This window comes from Arachis hypogaea, chromosome 3 (genome assembly GCF_003086295.3).
Source record: "Arachis hypogaea cultivar Tifrunner chromosome 3, arahy.Tifrunner.gnm2.J5K5, whole genome shotgun sequence".
In the NCBI taxonomy this organism is placed as follows: Eukaryota; Viridiplantae; Streptophyta; class Magnoliopsida; order Fabales; family Fabaceae; genus Arachis; species Arachis hypogaea.
In genome coordinates this window covers 91,462,528-91,481,354 of record NC_092038.1, presented here as the reverse complement: position 1 = coordinate 91,481,354, position 18,827 = coordinate 91,462,528, and the positions used below count along the sequence as shown (strand labels likewise).

Below are 18,827 nucleotides of genomic sequence, written 5' to 3'. Positions count from 1 at the left end.
GAGTACTAGGAGGGAGTTCAGTAATTTTCTTGCTCAGCTGACCCACTTGTGCCTCCAAATTTCTAATGGAGGACCTTGTTTCAGTCATGAAACTTTGAGTGGTTTTGATTAGATCAGAGACCATGGTTGCTAAGTCAGAGTGGTTCTGCTTAGAATTCTCTGTCTGTTGCTGAGAAGATGATGGAAAAGGCTTGCCATTGCTAAGCCGGTTTCTTCCACCATTATTATTGTTGAAACCTTGTTGAGGTCTCTGTTGATCCTTCCATGAGCGATTTGGATGATTTCTCCATGAAGGATTATAGGTGTTTCCATAGGGTTCTCCCATGTAATTCACCTCTTCCATTGAAGGGTTCTCAGGATCATAAGCTTCTTCTTCAGACGAAGCTTCCTTAGTACTGCCTGGTGCATTTTGCATTCCAGACAGACTTTGAGAAATCAAATTGACTTGCTGAGTCAATATCTTGTTCTGAGCCAATATGGCATTCAGAGTATCAATCTCAAGAATTCCTTTCTTCTGATTAGTCCCATTGTTCACAGGATTCCTCTTAGAAGTGTACATGAATTGGTTATTTGCAACCATTTCAATTAGTTCTTGAGCTTCTGTAGGCATCTTCTTCAGATGAAGAGATCCTTCAGCAGAGCTATCCAAAGACATCTTGGACAGTTCAGACAGACCATCATAGAAAATACCTATGATGCTCTAATCAAAAAGCATATCAGAGGGACACTTTCTGATTAATTGTTTGTATCTTTCCCAAGCTTCATAGAGGGATTCTCCTTCCTTCTGTCTGAAGGTTTGGACTTCCACTCTAAGCTTACTCAATTTTTGAGGTGGAAAGAACTTTGCCAAGAAGGAATTGACTAGCTTTTCCCAAGAGTTCAGGCTTTCTTTAGGTTGTTAGTCCAACCATATCCTAGCTCTGTCTCTTATAGCAAAAGGGAATAGCATAAGTCTGTAGACCTCAGGGTCAACCCCATTAGTCTTGACAGTGTCACAGATTTGCGAGAATTCAGCTAAAAACTGATGAGGATCGTCCAATGGAAGTCCATGGAACTTGCAATTCTGTTGCATTAGAGAAACTAATTGAGGCTTAAGCTCAAAGTTGTTTGCTCCAATGGCAGCGATAGAGATGCTTCTCCCATAGAAGTCGGGAGTAGGTGCAGTAAAGTCACCCAGCACCTTCCTTGCATTGTTGGCATTATTGTTGTTTTCGGCTGCCATATCTTCCTCTAGTTTGAAGATTTCTGTTAGGTCCTCAGAAAGTTGTGCCTTAGCTTCTCTTAGCTTTCGCTTCAAGGTCCTTTCAGGTTCAGGGTCAGCCTCAACAAGAATGCTTTTGTCTTTGCTCCTTCTCATATGAAAGAGAAGAAAACAAGAAAATGTGGAATCCTCTATGTCACAGTATAGAGGTTCCTTGAGGTGTCAGAGGAAAAGAAAAATAGAAGGCAGAAGTAGAAGAATTCGAACTTATCAAGAGAGATGGAGTTCGAATTGTTCATTGAGGAATAGTGTTAGTCCATAAATAGAAGGATGTGAGAAAGGGGAAGAAATTTTCGAAAATATTAAAAAGATTTTTAAAAAAAATTTGAAAAACTTTAATTGATTTTCGAAAATAAGAGTGGAAAAGAAATCAAGTGATTTTTGAAAAAGATTTTGAAATTAGAAATTAAAATGATATGATTGAAAACTATTTTGAAAAAGATGTGATTAAAAAGATATGATTGGTTTTAAAAAGATGTGATTGAGAAGATATGATTTGAAAAACATTTTAAAAAGATTTGATTTTAAAAATTAATAACTTGGCTAACAAGAAAAGATATGATTCAAACATTAAACCTTTCTCAACAGAAAAGGCAACATAACTGAATTGTTGAATCAAATCATTAATTGATGGCAAGTATTTTTAAAAATGGAAAGAAATTGATTTTGAAAAAGATTTGATTGAAAATATTTGATTTGAAAAAGATTTGATTTTGAAAAATTTTGAAAACCTGAAAAAAAATTTGATTTGAAAACAAAATCTTCCCTCTTGTGCCATCCTGGCGTTAAACGCCCAGAATGGTGCACATTCTGGCATTTAACGCCCAAACTACTACCCTTTTGGGCGTTAAACGCCCAGCCAGGCACCCTGGCTGGCGTTTAAACGCCAGTTTGCCTTCCTCACTAGGCGTTTTGAACGCCCAACTTTTTCTGTGTAATTCCTCTGTTGAATGTTCTGAATCTTCAATTCTCTGTATTATTGACTTGAAAAGACACAAATTAAAAATATTTTTGGATTTTTAATAATAAGGAATAATCAAAATGCAACTAAAATCAAATAACAATGCATGCAAGACACCAAACTTAGCAGTTTGTATACTATTGACACTAATAACATGAGAATGCATATGAGAAACACAAAACACTCAAGTCAAGAGAATTTAAAGATCAGAGCAATGAAATCATCAAGAACATCTTGAAGATCACTTAAGACACATGAATGAATGCAAGAAGAACAGAAACATGCAATTGACACCAAACTTAACATGAGACTCTAGACTCAAACAATAAACATAGAATATTTTTGGTTTTTTATGATTTTGTAAATTTTTTTTTTTTTGGATTTTTCGAAAATTAAGTGGAAAAAGAAAATAAAGGTATCAAAATTCTTAATAAGAATTCCAGGAATCCTTGCAATGCTAGTCTAAGACTCCGGTCCAGGAATTAGACATGGCTTCATAGCCAGCCAAGCTTTCCAAGAAAGCTCCGGTCCAAAACACTAGACATGACCAATGGCCAGCCAAGCCTTAGCAGATCATTGCTCCAACAGAAAGATTGATAGAAATCAACAAGCTCTTGTGATGATAAGTTGAAACCTCAGTCCAATAAAATTAGACATGGCTTCACAGCCAGCCAGACTTCAACAGATCATCATGAAACTCTAGAAATCATTCTTAAGAATTCTGAGAAAAAAATACCTAATCTAAGCAACAAGATGAACCGTCAGTTGTCCATACTCGAACAATCCCCGGCAACGGCGCCAAAAACTTGGTGGGCGAAATTGTGATCATCAATGGCGCCATCAACATGGTACGCTCAATTGCAATCTCAACTCTTTATCACAACTTCGCACTACTAACCAGTAAGTGTACTGGGTCGTCCAAGTAATAAACCTTACGCGAGTAAGGGTCGATCCCACAGAGATTGTTGGTATGAAGCAAGCTATGGTCACCTTGTAAATCTTAGTCAGGCAAACGCAAATGGTTATGAATGATGAATAAAACATAAAGATAAAGATAGAGATACTTATGTAATTCATTGGTAGGAATTTCAGATAAGCGTATGAAGATGCTTTGTCCCTTCCGTCTCTCTGCTTTCCTACTGTCTTCATCCAATCCTTCTTACTCCTTTCCATGGCAAGCTGTATGTAGGGTTTCACCGTTGTCAGTGGCTACCTCCCATCCTCTCAGTGAAAATGTTCAACGCAGCCTGTCACGGCACGGCTAATCATCTGTCGGTTCTCAATCAGGTTGGAATAGAATCCAGTGATTCTTTTGCGTCTGTCACTAACGCCCAGCCTTCAGGAGTTTGAAGCTCGTCACAGTCATTCAATCATTGAATCCTACTCAGAATACCACAGACAAGTTTTAGACCTTCCGGATTCTCTTGAATGCCGCCATCAGTTCTAGCTTATACCACGAAGATTCCGGTTAAAGAATCCAAGAGATACCCACCCAATCTAAGGTAGAACGGAGGTGGTTGTCAGGCACACGTTCATAGGTGAGAATGATGATGAGTGTCACGGATCATCACATTTATCAAGTTGAAGAACAAGTGATATCTTAGAATAAGAACAAGTTGAATTTAATAGAAGAACAATAGTAATTGCATTAATACTCGAGGTACAGCAGAGCTCCACACCTTAGTCTATGGTGTGTAGAAACTCCACCGTTGAAAATACATAAGAACAAGGTCTAGGCATGGCCGAATAGCCAGCCTCCCAATGATCTAAGATAGCATAAGAACAAGGATAGCTACCAAGATGAAAATACAATAGCAAAAGGTCCTATTTATAAAGAACTAGTAGCCTAAGGTTTACAAAGATGAGTAAATGACATAAAAATCCACTTCCGGGCCCACTTGGTGTGTGCTTGGGCTGAGCATTGAAGCATTTTCGTGTAGAGACTCTTCTTGGAGTTAAACGCCAGCTTTTATGCCAGTTTGGGCGTTTAACTCCCATTCTTGTGCCAGTTCCGGCGTTTAACGCTGGGAATTCTGATGGTGACTTTGAACGCCGGTTTGGGCCATCAAATCTTGGGCAAAGTATGGACTATCATATATTGCTGGAAAGCCCAGGATGTCTACTTTCCAACGCCGTTAAGAGCGCGCCAATTAGGCTTCTGTAGCTCCAAAAAATCCACTTCGAGTGCAGGGAGGTCAGAATCCAACAGCATCTGCAGTCCTTTTTAGTCTCTGAATCAGATTTTTGCTCAGGTCCCTCAATTTCAGCCAGAAAATACCTGAAATCACAGAAAAACACACAAACTCATAGTAAAGTCCAGAAAAGTAAATTTTAACTAAAAACTAATAAAAATATACTAAAAACTAACTAAAACATACTAAAAACATACTAAAAACAATGCCAAAAAGCGTATAAATTATCCGCTCATCACCTATCACTCTCTTTAATTTCCCTGCACCCAAATCCCCATTTACATTTCATGCAATTTACATTCTGTTGTCATTTACATTCAGCTCTTTTACTTTCTTGGCATTTACGTTTCAAGCAATTTACCTTCAGCAATTTAAATTCCATGCAATCTGTATTTTGCCAAGTCAATTTCACTCGATTCACCAACTGGTAGCTTAATTAGACTAATCACTGATGAGGGAAAAACGATTCCACATAGACTCACCGGCAAGTGTATCGGGTCGCATCAAGTAGTAATAACTCACAAGAGTGAGGTCGATCCCACAGGGATTGATTGATTGAGCAATTTTAGTTAGGTGATGAATTTAGTTAAGCAAATATTTGATGATTTGAGTGAATTTTGATTAACAGAAGCTAAATTGCAAGTAAATAAACGTGCAAAAGGTAAATTGGACAGAAAAGTAAAGTGCAGAAGAGATAAATTGTAGAAACTTAAAGTGCAAGAAAGTAAAAGAGCTGAAACTTAAATTACAAGAAAAGTAAATTGCAGAAACTTAAAGTGCAAGAAATGTAAAGTGTTGAATCTAAATTGCTAAGAAATGTAAATTGCTTGAAGAATTAAAGGGATTTGGGTGCTGGAATTCAGAATTGAACAAGAAAATGCAAGTTAAAGTAAATCAGAGACTATGAGATGAAGAGATTCAGCTAAGTAGTAAAACATAAATGGAAAATTGCTTGAAGAAACAAACAGCAAGAGAACTTAACTCAATTATGAAATTCTAAAAGAGAAACTAAAGATCAAAGAAGAGCAACGAGATTAGAAAGCAGATCTAAATCTCAATCACTCCCTTGATCAAACAGAAAAGAACTTGCAGAAGAAATGAAAATGAAAGCAGCAAAGGAAATTCAGATCCAATTCCTCAATTCTCAGAACTATGTAGAGGAAAAGCAAAGATGAATTTCAGATCAAGAAATGAAATGGAATTCTTCAATCTCAATCCAAAATCCCAATATAGAAAGTAGAAGTTTCAAAAGCAAGAAAATGAAAACAGAAAGCAAACTAGATCTAATCCCAATTCCCAAAAAACAAATTAAAATTAAAAGTGAGAAAACTAAAATGAGCTAAAGGTCCTTTACAAATCAAATTAACTCCTATTTATACACTTTCTATTTTGGTCTTCAAAGCTTGGAGTGGGCTTTTCAAATTTGAATTTTGAAGGAAAGTGGATCCGGGTAGCTTTGGTTCAAGTGGCATGGGTTGGAGGCATTTGATCCGCTCCCAGGGTAGCGCTCCATTGGGTTTTGTGAGCGTAGCACTTATTGTGCCAAGGTGTGCTTCCTCAAGTGCCACATTTTGGCCTCTTTGGTGCGTGCCTTGCTCGAGAATACTCACAAAAGTGAACGCTATGTTCACTTGAGTGAGCGTTGGCCTTGGTGTGTCTCCCTTGTGTCATGACATACACCACCTAGCGCTCAATAAGTGAGCGCTGCGCTCAATAAGTGAGCGCTGCGCTCAAATAATGAGCGTTACTCCTTGTGTTGAATGCATGCCCCCCTCTTCGAACCTTGGTGTACCCTTTTTTTGAATGCTGCGCTTCCTCAATTTCCTTGGTGAAGGTTCGAAAATGCTCACTCTAGTGAGCATAGCGCTCACCTCTTTGAGCACCAGCCTTGCTTTGCCTCGCTTTCCTTGCGCGTGCATTGCTTCCTTGGTTCTAAGGCACGAAAATGCTCACTCTAGGAAGCATAGCGCTCACTTCTTTGAGCGCCAGCCTTGTGAACTTTGGCCTTCGTGAGCGCTCCCTTGGTTCTTTGGTTGAGGAGCACGAAAATGCTCACTCTAGTGAGCATAGCGCTTACTTCTTTGAGCGCTCCTTGTCTTGTCCTTTGTTGAGCACTCCCTTGGTTAAGCGCTCCTTTGGTTGAGCACTCCCTTGGTTGAGCGCTGGCCTTGTGCTCCTTCATGGTGCCTTGCCCTCCTTTCTTCTTCTGCAAGAAACCACACAAACATGTCAAAGTATCACCAAATTCACAAGGTTTCTAAATCATTCATAAAATCAACTAATTCTAGCTTAAACCCTATGATTTTATGTCAAACAAATGATGGTTGATTGATTTAACATAATCATGAAAATCTACTCCAAATCACTTACTTATTGTGCAAGAAAGTACATAAAATTTAATGAAACAAGTGAAAAATGCTTGAAAAGCTAGCATAAGATGACTTGTCATCACTAACCTTACTAAAGTTGCTTGATCCATCAATCCCCATCGGATCAACGTCACTCTTGTGAGTTTTACTACTTGATGCGACCCAGTATACTTGCCGATTAGTTTGTGCGGAATCCAATTTTTCGCCATCAAGTTTTTGGCGCCGTTGCCGGGGATTGATTTAGATCAACAATGATTAAGTTAGTGATAAGTCTAGATTAAGCATTTTCTTTGTTTTTGCCATTTAAAGTTCTTTTAATTTTCTGTTTTCTCTTGACACTATGGTGTTTGTGTTATTGCCTCACTAAGAAATTCTTCTCTGTGACATGAGGAATTTCAATCTCCTTTGGTCATTGTGTTCTACAAAATTCAAATGGAGTTCACCTCATCTTTTGATCAAACAAATTTCTTGGGATATTTTCTACCATCACAAAATGACAATTCTAATGGTGGCTGGGAATATCACCAAGAAATGACAGATTTTGAGCAATCCACCCAGTGGGTATATGCTCCAGGGCCACAAAATGATCAAGACAATTTCAATGGATATTACCCAACACCACAAAATGATTTATGTCATTATTTTAATGGTGGATGGGAGTATCAACAAGGAATGATGGAGTATGAATGCCTTCCAAAGACACAACATGACTCATACTTTGATGAATCTAACAACTATTCATGTTGTGGCTGGGAAGGTCAAAACCAAGGAGATTTTAATGATCCATATTTAGCTCATCAAGAGACATCATCATTTGATTGTGTTGTTAATACATTCATGCAAAATTGCTCCCCAGTGTCACAAAATGATCCATATTGTGATGAATTCAACAATTCTTCAAGTTGTGTTTGGGAAGATCAAACTCAAAGAGCATTCGATAGTCCATACTCCATTCATCAAGAGCCATCATCACTTGAGAGTACCTTCAATGCATTTATGCAAAATTTTCCAACCCTACCTCCCAGTTTTTCATTTGAAGATTCTTCATCACATGACTATGCTTCAACACAAAGTTCCCTCCAAAATCCATACAATTCATTTTACCAACCACAAAACACATTTGATTACTCGCAACGTTCGTTCCATATCCCTCAACACAACTTCACCACAACATCCACAAATCCACAAAATCCGCCCCAACCTTCCCCTCTCTTGCTACAAGCAGAACAATGTCTTTAAAGTGCCATAGAATCCCAGAAAAGAGCTAGAGACTTCTTGGAAAGACAAGAACAATTCTTGGAAAATCAAGAATAATCCTGGAAAGAATAAGAAATCCTCTTCAATGAGATGGATGGGCATTTAGAGCAAATAAGAAAACAGAGAGGAGTGCTAAGCAAGGAAGATGAAGACCAATCTGAGGGTGTGAAAGGGAGAATTAGAAGAACAAGATGAAGAGGCCCTGTATCAAGCGAAATTTCAATGAAGAATGAGGTGGTGGAGGTATGTGAGCCTAAGATTTCATATCCACAGAGGCTATTTGAGGTGACAAACGAACAAGAAGACTCACTCCAAAGGACTTAGTGGAACATCTTGAAGAAGAAGCGGAGGAAGTCAATCAAGGGAGTGATGACATGTCATCATGTCATATTTTTCTATGCCTTTTCATACAAGAAATTGATAATTATTGCTTAAATATTGCATTCTTTTATGCTTAAATGGTATATTTCCTTGATCTTTTGATTTTATAAATTTTGTAGGAAATAAGTGAAAAAAGAAGCAAAATAGCACAAAATCAATTCAAAAGAAGAAAAGAAGGATTTTGGGACACACTTTGATGTTTGAGCACGCTTGGAACTTTAGGCCACGCTTTTAAAAGCGTGGCCCATGACTAAGAAGCCTTGGCCTTATTATCTTGAAATATCATGCATGCATGCATTTAATGAATTAAATGAATGAGCTTTACAGCATTACTAAGTAATTAAAATTAATGAAAGCATGAGAACACACCTCCTAGATGGCTAATCCACAACTCGTTTGGGACATGGGAACCAGGATTTGGGGTGATTAGGGCTTTTGTGGTATAAACTAGTTTGTTGAACTTTACCCTCTAATTCAAATTGAATGACCACTAACCATGGCGTTTGATGAGGATTAGAGGAGATTAAATTGCTAAGGAATTAGAGTTTAATCACTTACACCAATTCTTTACTACTTTCGTTGTTATTTTGTTTTATGCGTTTTCAACAACTTTTTTTACTGTTTACCTGACTAAGCCCAGTAAGATAACTACTGCTTGCTCAATCCAATAATCCTCGTGGGATCGACCCTCATTCACCTGAGGTATTACTTAGATGACCTGGTGCATTTGCCGGTAAAATTGTGCGAGTTTAATTTTTGCGCACAAAATCGTCTAGACCGGCTTGGTTGTGAGGTGTTTCCAGAAATCCTCATTCATTAGCCTGTTGGTCAGACACAGACTACCCATTGAGTTTGTTAGCCCGTTGGCCGTTAGGCATTCGTCGCAAAACCTGCCTATGTATTTCCTTGTGGGTTCGTATAGACGTTGTGTGATTCCGATCAGGCTGATCGGGTGCTTCACCTTTGCAATCCTTGTGGTGAATTGTGCCATAAATTTTCAGGAGATGTCGGCAAAACAAGATATGGAGCCATTCCAGAGGGCGTTGAACCACTTTATTGTTGGACCAGCTGGTGTAGCCCTTTATTGAAGGTTCCCTCTAGGTTCATCTTGGTCTTAAAAATCGTTAGGTGCTCCTGAGAGTCCTTGGTGCCATCATACTTCAAGTTAGTGGATTTATATAAAAATTTCGTTAGTTTGGCCTTCAGGACATTTTCGGTGAATGGAGCGGCTCCCATTATTGTATACTCGCTCTTCCTTCATTTGGAATATCTCTCGTGTCTCCTCTCGTCGTCATCTTATTGGAGCTCAGATTCGTGAGGCCTACTGCGATTTCGACGTCTGACGTGATGTCGGCTGGGTGATGTTTCGTTCCTCGCTTTTCGTCGTGATACGCTCTTGGAGATCGCTTCGCTTGCGTGTTCCAACCCGTACCGTTTCTTGGAAGCAACTCGACCTTCTATGGTTTTTAGTCGTTGGTAGAGTTCTTGAATTATCCGGATCACTTGCCCTCCCAGGCCGTTGGTTGCTCTGACCTCGTCGGATCAGCGGTCGTCTTCTCGCGGTCGCTGTCTGCTAGGGGTTGGCTGGGGATGGATGACGATAGTTATCCCCCTGCGGTTAAGGAATGATAATCATTTCGTGGCCCATGTGTCAGGGGAGGTTGGTGGGTTTGGTTCCTGATGGTGGTTCGAGAAGCGTTCTTCGAGTTCATCTGTCATGTTGTCAAGGTTCAGTGAGTCCCCACAAACAGCAACAATGTACATGACCTCGCTAGTACTGGTTGAAGGAATGATCGGGTTCTCGCCGGTCTTGGTGATGACGTGATCAGACCTTTGGAACAGCGAGAGATGACACCTACAAAGACACTCCAACGCTCAAGTCAGAATGGATCTAAGATGTGTAGGTGAGGGTTAAGAACGTGTAACTTACCTGAGGGAGCCCCTGACTTCCTTTATATAGTTTTGTGTTGTTATCTTATCTTATTGGCTAAGAAAAGTAAAATGTTTGTATTTGAATTTAATGTTAACTACTGGTCCAGTTTTCTATCCTGGTTTGGACTGCACAGAGGACTTTGGCATGGGAGTCGGGCCATTATTTGGCCAGTTTTGGGACCCAAATGCTAGGCCCGAAACAAGATACAAATCCAGGTAGAGAAAAGTTTCTTGCTTGCTTTCCAAGTTATGTCAGATCTCGGGTTGTAAATCCCTAAATTGAACCTATTTGGCATGGGGGCCAACCCATTCGGGAGGTTCCTGCCCAGCCTATTGGGGAAGGTTGGATGCAAAAGGCCTTGATTGGCAAGGTGGACTCGAGAAAGTGGATTTGGACCTTTGCGTTTTGGGCCTATGTAGGAACAGTGTCTATCCCTTTTAATACTCGATTAGCTATATTATCCCAAGTAGCTTGTTGGTTGAAATCATGTACTTTTAACCCAAGTGAACTTGGTTCGAAGCTGGCACTCAGGAATGAGAGCTATATTCTGGGTAGAATGACCTTTCATTCTACAGTGTTTCTTAAATAAACAACTTACTAATAAAAATCAACAGATAGCAGCAATATATCACCGAAAACAGTTTGACAGAGTCACTCGTCCAAAACATATTAATTTCAGCAGAAATTTGGCACCCAATGAATATTTTGGTAATAGGCACATACATAAATGCATTGACTACAGCAGAACATAAAACTACTCAACTTCGGAATGTTGCATTAAAAAACCGGAAGAATAATGAAATAATGAGCTTCCAAAACAGGGGACTTTCTATAAGGGCCAGTTATGTCCTCCACCTCTGGTCAAAGATAATGCACAAGCTAGAAATGATGCATTCTACTCAACAAAGTAATTACAAAGAACAAAGCATATTATGATCGCCTTATAAGAACCTATCGTCTAAAAAAGAATGAGAGGAATAGGGTGCAATTGACTCAGCTTCCTCTTTCTAGCTCCTTTCTCCAAACGGGTACTCTAAAATGAATCTTATATTTGGTTTCTTCTTTTTCTCTCTTTTTTTTTTTTTTCATTTTCCTGTTGGATGGTTGGTTAGCTGCGTGCGTCCAATATGAGATAACCTTGACGATGATGTAATTAGTGGTGCTTCTTCATCGATGTCCCTTTCAGATGTTGGAACGTTGCCTCCATTGCTTCCCGCATCATCACTAATATTGTCTGGTGTATAAATATCAGATGATTTTTTCTCAAATTTCCAATCCTGTACAACATAAATGGCCAATGCACCTCTTAATGAGATCTGACGAAACTATACATGGAAATGGCATGCTGAAATATACATTTAGCACTTACTAACCCACAGATGTTAGGGAACTGAGTTAAGGTGCTAAGAGAGTAAAGGTTTTTTAACTTTAAGGCATTCTTGAACTTAAACTAATTATTTGACAAGAACATCATAAGAATTTGCATACTTGATTTCTAACGGCATATAACTAATTATCAAGTTAACAAAGGATAGCATATGTTAAACGAAATCAACTGATTTAATAAGATATGCAGAGACTAGACCTTTGTGATACGATCTGGTAAACTATCAGCAGGTGATTGAGAGGTGCGGACATCCTTAACCTTTATGTAATTGTACATCACAACTCCACACAGCGCTGCATGGTAAAATTTGTAAAAGATGAGAGGCATGGTGGAAGATTGAAAGACATACTAATTAAAACAAAACCTACCAATAGCATAGCCAATTATATTCAACCCAGTTATTGTAGATTCCGGAAATATGACGGTTGAAAGGGCTATCAATATCCAGTCTTTTAGCACACCAGCAACCCGGATAGTTACAGCACCCGTTCTACCAATTACTAAGAAAATGGAGAAATTCAAGGCTAGAGCACATATAGCATTGGAGAAAAAGATCCAAAAATTGAACTGAATCTGTGAAACTTCCATCACAGGCTTCTCCAGTAGGTACCAAGGCACAAATAGAAACACAAAACTGCGTATAAAACTGCAGAAATTAGCAGCTCACATTGCATGTGTGTGCTTATATGCAAAACATCAACAATCCCAAAAACACAGCTATCTTTTGAACCTAATAAGTCAAATGATCAACTATATATATAACATAAATTAGTCAAAGAAACCAAAGGATACCTATTATACGTGCAAGATGTGCACTTTACAATATACGAAAATTGTGATATTGTCTTAATGAAATGTATGTTGCAGAGATAAGTATCTTGGAATTATCAACAGAAATACCTGCATGGTGCTATGTAATATAAGCTCGTAATTGGATTTAATGTCAATCCCTTCTTCTGCAGAAGAACTTGTGTTAAGACCAGTCTCAATGCTTCAGCAAAGATGCCCGTGACCTGGTAAACTGTACCAATTATATTAAAATGAATTTCCCCGTAGGAGGAAACGACAACTCCAACACTGACCAGCACCATGTTCAAGAACACATCACACCTTGCTTTGTCAGTGCCGCACAAAACAGCCATGATGAAAGTTGCCACGGGCACTGAAATATCGAACCTTAGAAGTAAGCAAAAACTTCAGCAAAAGAAGAGAAACATTTTAACTTCACAGAAAACGTACTTAGAGCCTTGAGCATCTGGATAAAAGCTACAGAGATGTGCAAGTAGGCAGTGTTACCAAACCTGTAGCAACCAAAAACAGTTTGCTCATTATATTTGTTGCTTCAGTGATATTAATAGGCATCTTTAGAATACAAAAGACAGTATTGCCCACTACCTAGGAAATATTTCAACCATACAAATAAGCAACCACAACTTCATAGAAACAACATACTTGGAACATATGTAAATAACAGAAAATGAAAATTTTCAAATATTGGTGGGAGATAACAGAAAGTAAGCTGTAGCCATGAACATATTCCAGTATCTCAAGGCAAGGAATTACAATAGCCCACATGAAGCTAGCCAGCTTTCTTTAAGGTTTCTGTCATATCTGATATTGACATTTCATTGCCTGTTGTCTATAGAATGCAAAGTAATGCTAGGTACCAAATGATGGTCATAATTAAACAAAGGGAACATCTAGGAATTGAAGTTTGTACTTTGTACTGGTTTGAATAGTCAATGCTGGTAGTATCAACTTCAGACTGGAAAAATATTAAAACGAGCTAGAGAGTGAATATCTCAATTTGAAGGTATCGGAACTATCCTTAAAAGCGATATTGAGATTGCATACACAGATTTTTATAGACCTAGATTAATCTGATAGATACTTCATCCATGTTTATTCAAGCACAAACAGATTGAATGCAACACACTTGACTGAGTAGGGGAGAAACTATTAATGTCATTAATTCCACGAGATATAAGAAACTTCACCACGTCTTTCTTGAACATGCCTGAACAAGTCTAATTTTCCTGAAATTTGAAGCTTTTTGGACAATATGATGTTAACTCCAAAATTTTTGGCTATTTAAAAATGTCTTTGGTCTGCATTGCAAATGCAGAAAATACAATCTTTAAAAGCATTATTCACAAAGTTGGCAAAGGGAACTGCTACTGATTCGGAAACCTTCAATGCAAACCTGGCAAGGAAGGGACACCATCTATTATCTATTACTTTTTCTAATCTTGAACATAATTTAAAGTGCAAGTTCACATGGTACATGGATTTGCATTTTTCAGTCTGCTACCAATGCCCTATAACCAAAAAAAACTGTCATACTAGGATTGAAAGGCACAACTGAACCTTTTTTTATGTTAACACTATCTAATGCAGAGAACCAGGGGGGAATGAAAGCACATACACAAGGCTTATGCCCCCCATTGTCAAAACAAACTTGATTAACAGAATCCAAATTAGGAAAAATTAAGTTTACCCATATTGCAGTGCTTACCAAAGACTTGATGCAAAGAAGGCACTTATTGGTACCACACATGTTGCATATCTGCAACCGAAAGAAAAGTGATTTAGAAAAAAAAGTATTAACAAAGGACAACTAAATATAAATAAGGATACAAATCAATCAAATGCTTACATTTCAAATGTCATTTTGACAGGTGTCACAACCTGAAATTACAGAATGGAGTACTATAAGTTAACTTACCAATCAAATCAGCAGAAAAAAAGCAATCAAGCAAGGTAAGTAAAAGAAGAGGCAGGAAAACAGGCATATAGGATAGCTTTTTTCATAAGGTAACACCATAACAGTATAAAATCCTAGTTTAAGTTAAAACATGTTCAATCGTGAATAATATGCACAAGAAAAAAGAAAGAAACAAAAAAGAAGAAAATACATGAACTACCAACTAAGTAAAGCATTTTTCGCTGTGATAACTTATGAGAGTCACGCCATGCCGAATACGTTAAACTAATAACACAGCACATATACCAACTTGCACTTAATATGTGCACCTTATCTGTAATTCTCCTATGGACCGGATGCATTTCTCGCAATAACTTAAGACATCATGTAGAATTCATTTATAGAATTGACAGATCAACCAACGTAACCTGTATTTAGTAGCTTATTAGTTTTGCTAACAGGAAGAGGAAATCGGTAAGTTCTCTTTTTTAGTGAAGGGTGGATATAAAATATTAATAACAATATAACACATAAAAGGAAGCTAATGTAAAAACGCTAACGTTTTATCCTTGATAGTATAAATGTTAACAAAAATGAGTAAGCTCAACCTTAAGAATTGTTATATAGGATTTATTATTTTTTCTTCTTTCTTTTTGATACAATTAATACTTATGTAGTATTTAAAATAGCATCATCTAATAAGAAGTATTGGTAAAGTAGATGCAATGAAGATCACATCCTACAGTCAAGACTCAAGACCATGGCAATACCAAGAATTCAAACCTACCATGCAATGTTACATCTTTGTCAACAAATCGAACACTTGATCCTTAACAATGTTGGTTAATTATAGACAATGATAAAGAAAGGAGTGAGTAAAAAGAAAAGTGACCAATCATCTACAATAATTAAAAATCGAACAAGATGAGTGTAACTAAAGGAAGTCCAATTTACAATGATGACCCTCCAAAACACAACTATCACTCTCATCTCATAATTAATAATCACAACTAACAGAAAATCATGACATTCAAAATTCCAAATCTGACATCATGACAAGAATCGAACCTACAAATCCGTAATTGCAACAAAAGCAAAGACACATATCACATAATGAACATAAATATTTACAGAATTAGAAACATCCATACATACCTTAAAGACTCTAACAAGCAAAAATGCCACTGCCCCAGAAAATCCCATATGAATCATGGTGAGCGTTATAGGAAGAGGAAAGTTAAAGTACTTCGGAGACAGAACCCACTGCAAAGAAAAAGAAAGAACCCCAGTAATTAAACAAAAAATGCTTAGTCACAAAGATTAGTTAAATAACACTAGTTAAGCAAAAAGAGAAGAAAAGGGGGTAGCTATCTACCTTGTTGTACAAAATGACCCCAGAAGAAAGCAAAATGTAGATGAACAAGTAGAAGTAAGTGAGGAAAAGCGTTTTGTTAATCCCCATCTTCTGTTGACTTTGATTTTTGGGATTCCAAAACAAATTAATGAATAAACCTAAACCCACCAAAATATGAAGAGAAAAGGCAAAAGCTTCTTCTGCTATCTATAACATGTAGCAATGGCGAATTAGCACACGACTTAGAAGCAGATTCGCGGGAAATCAAGAACCTGAAGCTCGCTGAAGTTATCCAGGAGCAGCAAGGTTCGTTTCCTAGCACCGAAAACTTCGCAATGAGAAAAGAAGTGAACACTGCAAAAGGGGGAGAAATAATAAAACGAAAGAAAGAAAGAGAGGAATGAACAGAAAAGGAGCTAAAAGAAATGCACATAAATTACAAAGTGAAAATTGAAGAAGAGATCGAGTACTGTACAGTGGGGAAGAGTTGAAGAGAAATGGACAGTGTTTTTGTCTAAGCGTTGATCGGATCTGTGTATAGAGAGAGAGAGAGAGGGAGAAGGGTACCCCCAAAGAAGAGAAGAAATCCGAGGAGGTACCCGCAGGTGTAAGAAAACGACGGTTCCGAATCGAGAGAGAGAGAGAGAGTAGTGGATGGGTGGTTGGCAGTGTTGTCTGAATGGATAATCAATTAAAAGAAATTTAAGAACGGTGCCTGCGTTGTGAATTTGTGTGTGTATTATTACTATTACTTGGCGGTTGAAGTCAGGAAGATGATGCTTGTTGCTATGCAAATGCCAGATGTGGTGGCCTTTGACATATTTCAATATCATTGTGTTGGTATTTAGATTTATTCAATTTTTTGAATTAAGATTAAATTAACTTAATTTTTAATATTAAATAAAAAAAGTTAAAACTACAAAAAAATTTAAAAAAAAAAGAAATTTTAGTTAAAAAAATATTTTATTATTTAAGTATTTATTATAAATGACTCACATACTCAAATTTTAACTCTTAACCCTTATTTATAGTTATTTACTTTTTTAATGAATAATTAAAATTAAATCTAATCAACGATCTAGATTTATCATCTAAAATCTTCACTATAAATATCTATCTTACCACAACTTTCTAAATACCTTTAGATTATTTCATACTATTTTTCATATTTTTATATACACCCACACTCTTCTAGAATACTCTATGATCTTTCAGAGTCTTCTAGAATCTTTTAGGGCATTTTGAGACCTTTTAAAACATTCTAAAACACTCCAGAAAACTATACAAACACCATTAAATTTAATCTTCTAAAATTTATGGTGACATTCTCCGTCACCTATTGCATAGACGTCCTCGTCGCATTCTATTCATGATAGCGCTCTAAGTATTCTTGAAATTGCCACAGATCTTCACGGCTCAACTAACTTCGGTTATCGGAGTAATTTTCACTTGATCAAGTATTGGATACTTGGTGGTACTCCTCTGCGCTCACAATGCGATTAGTTAATATCTCTTCGATTTCCTTATCAAAGGATCTAATCATCACGGGAGGAGCACGATTCGAGTCACCACTACTCGGTTCCTCTCGGTCTCCATGATATGATTTAAGCATACTTATATGAAAGACGGGATGGATCTTCATAGAGGGAGAGAAATGTACTTTGTAAGCAACCTCCCCAATACGTCCAATGATCTCAAATTGCCCTTCATATTTGTATATCAAACCCTTATGAACTTTGCGAAAGGCTTTGAATTGTTGTGGAAGAAGTTTAATCATTACCTTGTCTCCCACTTAATAGTTTGCATGCCTCCTCTTCCTATCTGCTCATTTCTTCATCCTTTTTGTGGCTTTGCCGAGGTAAGAACGAGTGACATCTGCTTGTTCTTTTCAAGACTTAATCATATGATAAGCTCCACGGCTCTTTTCTGAGTAAGAGGAAGAAAGAAAGTGTGGTGTAAGCAGCTGTTGTCCTATCGCATTCTTGAACGGATTCTTCCCTATGGACTCACTCCTTTGCAGATTGTATGAGAACTGGGCAACATCTAGAAGTTTTGTCCAATCCTTCTGATTAGCGCTTATAAAATGCCTCAAATAACACTCGAATAAGGCATTCACTCTCTCTGTCTGCCCATTAGTTTGAGGATGGAAGCTTGTTGAGAAGTGAAGTTCCGATCTAAGAAACTTGAACAGCTCTGTCCATAGTCGTCCTGTGAAGGGTAGATCTCGATCACTAATGATGCTCTTAGGTAATCCCAATACTTCACCACATTCTTGAGAAATAATCATGCTGCTTTCTCTGCAGTGCAATCAGTAGGGGTAGGTATAATGGAATCATATTTCGAGAATCGATCCACTACTACCAGGATAGATCTAAACCCCTTGGACTTTGGTAAAGCAGAGATGAAATCTAGAGATACACTTTTCTACGGTCGCCCCGGCAGAGACATAGGTTCTAACAACTCACTTGGTATCTTGTTTTTAATCTTATCTTGTAGGCATACGAGACAAGTCTTCACATAACTTTCCACTTCATTTCTCATTTGAGACCAATAATAAGAAGATTGAATGAGTGCCAAGGTCCTTCATTGTCCTTGATGACCAGCCCACTTAGTCTCATGTCATTTTTTTACCAACTTTCTTATCATATTTTTCCATTTAGGGATGTATAATCTTCTTTCTTTGGTGTATAGAAGGTTATCTTCTAGCCAAAATATTTTAGTTTTACCTTCTCTAGCCAACTCCGCCAACTTCTTGCCTAATGGATCATGATGTAACCATTTCTTAATGGTATGCACAATATCTCCTTCAACTATAGAAATGGCTGCCAACTCAACCTTGCAATTCAGCGCATCTGCTACCACATTAGGCTTGCCTGACTTGAATTCAAATTTGAAATCAAACTCAGCTAAGAAATCTTGCCACCTAGCTTGTTTTGGGCTTTTTCTGACTTTAGAAGTAGCTTGTAGCCACATTGTCTGTCTTGATGATGAAGTGTAAACCAAGCAAGTAGTGACACCAAGTTCTCAG

The 18,827-nt window shown here is 37.7% G+C and overlaps 1 protein-coding gene and 1 non-coding gene across 2 annotated transcripts; one reads left to right on the top strand and one right to left on the bottom strand.

Annotated features, from left to right (window-relative positions):
* Positions 1-709: 709 nt before the first annotated feature.
* Positions 710-817, top strand: LOC112793133 (small nucleolar RNA R71). Its single transcript, XR_003197842.1, has one exon. It is a non-coding gene; the product is annotated as a small nucleolar RNA R71 (small nucleolar RNA).
* A 10,178-nt stretch (positions 818-10,995) lies between these two features.
* Positions 10,996-16,631, bottom strand: LOC112790580 (probable sugar phosphate/phosphate translocator At3g17430). Its single transcript, XM_025833044.3, has 10 exons — positions 16,275-16,631; positions 15,821-16,153; positions 15,601-15,708; positions 14,398-14,429; positions 14,257-14,307; positions 12,981-13,042; positions 12,642-12,903; positions 12,110-12,375; positions 11,940-12,034; positions 10,996-11,631 (listed from the first exon to the last, which is right to left on the bottom strand). Exons 2-10 carry the CDS (start codon positions 15,905-15,907, stop codon positions 11,440-11,442), a joined length of 1,155 nt encoding a protein of 384 aa, XP_025688829.1. The 5' UTR covers positions 15,908-16,153; positions 16,275-16,631; the 3' UTR covers positions 10,996-11,439.
* Between the last annotated feature and the right edge of the window lie 2,196 nt (positions 16,632-18,827).

Excerpts from the sequence above, each read along its gene's own strand:
- LOC112790580 (XM_025833044.3), bottom strand. The coding sequence starts at position 15,907 with ATGGGGATTAACAAAACGCTTTTCCTCACTTACTTCTACTTGTTCATC. Across the intron at positions 13,043-14,256 it reads TTCTTTGCATCAAGTCTTTG|GTTTGGTAACACTGCCTACT; the intron begins GTAAGCACTGCA and ends TGGTTGCTACAG. Across the intron at positions 12,904-12,980 it reads CCAGATGCTCAAGGCTCTAA|TGCCCGTGGCAACTTTCATC; the intron begins GTACGTTTTCTG and ends TCGATATTTCAG.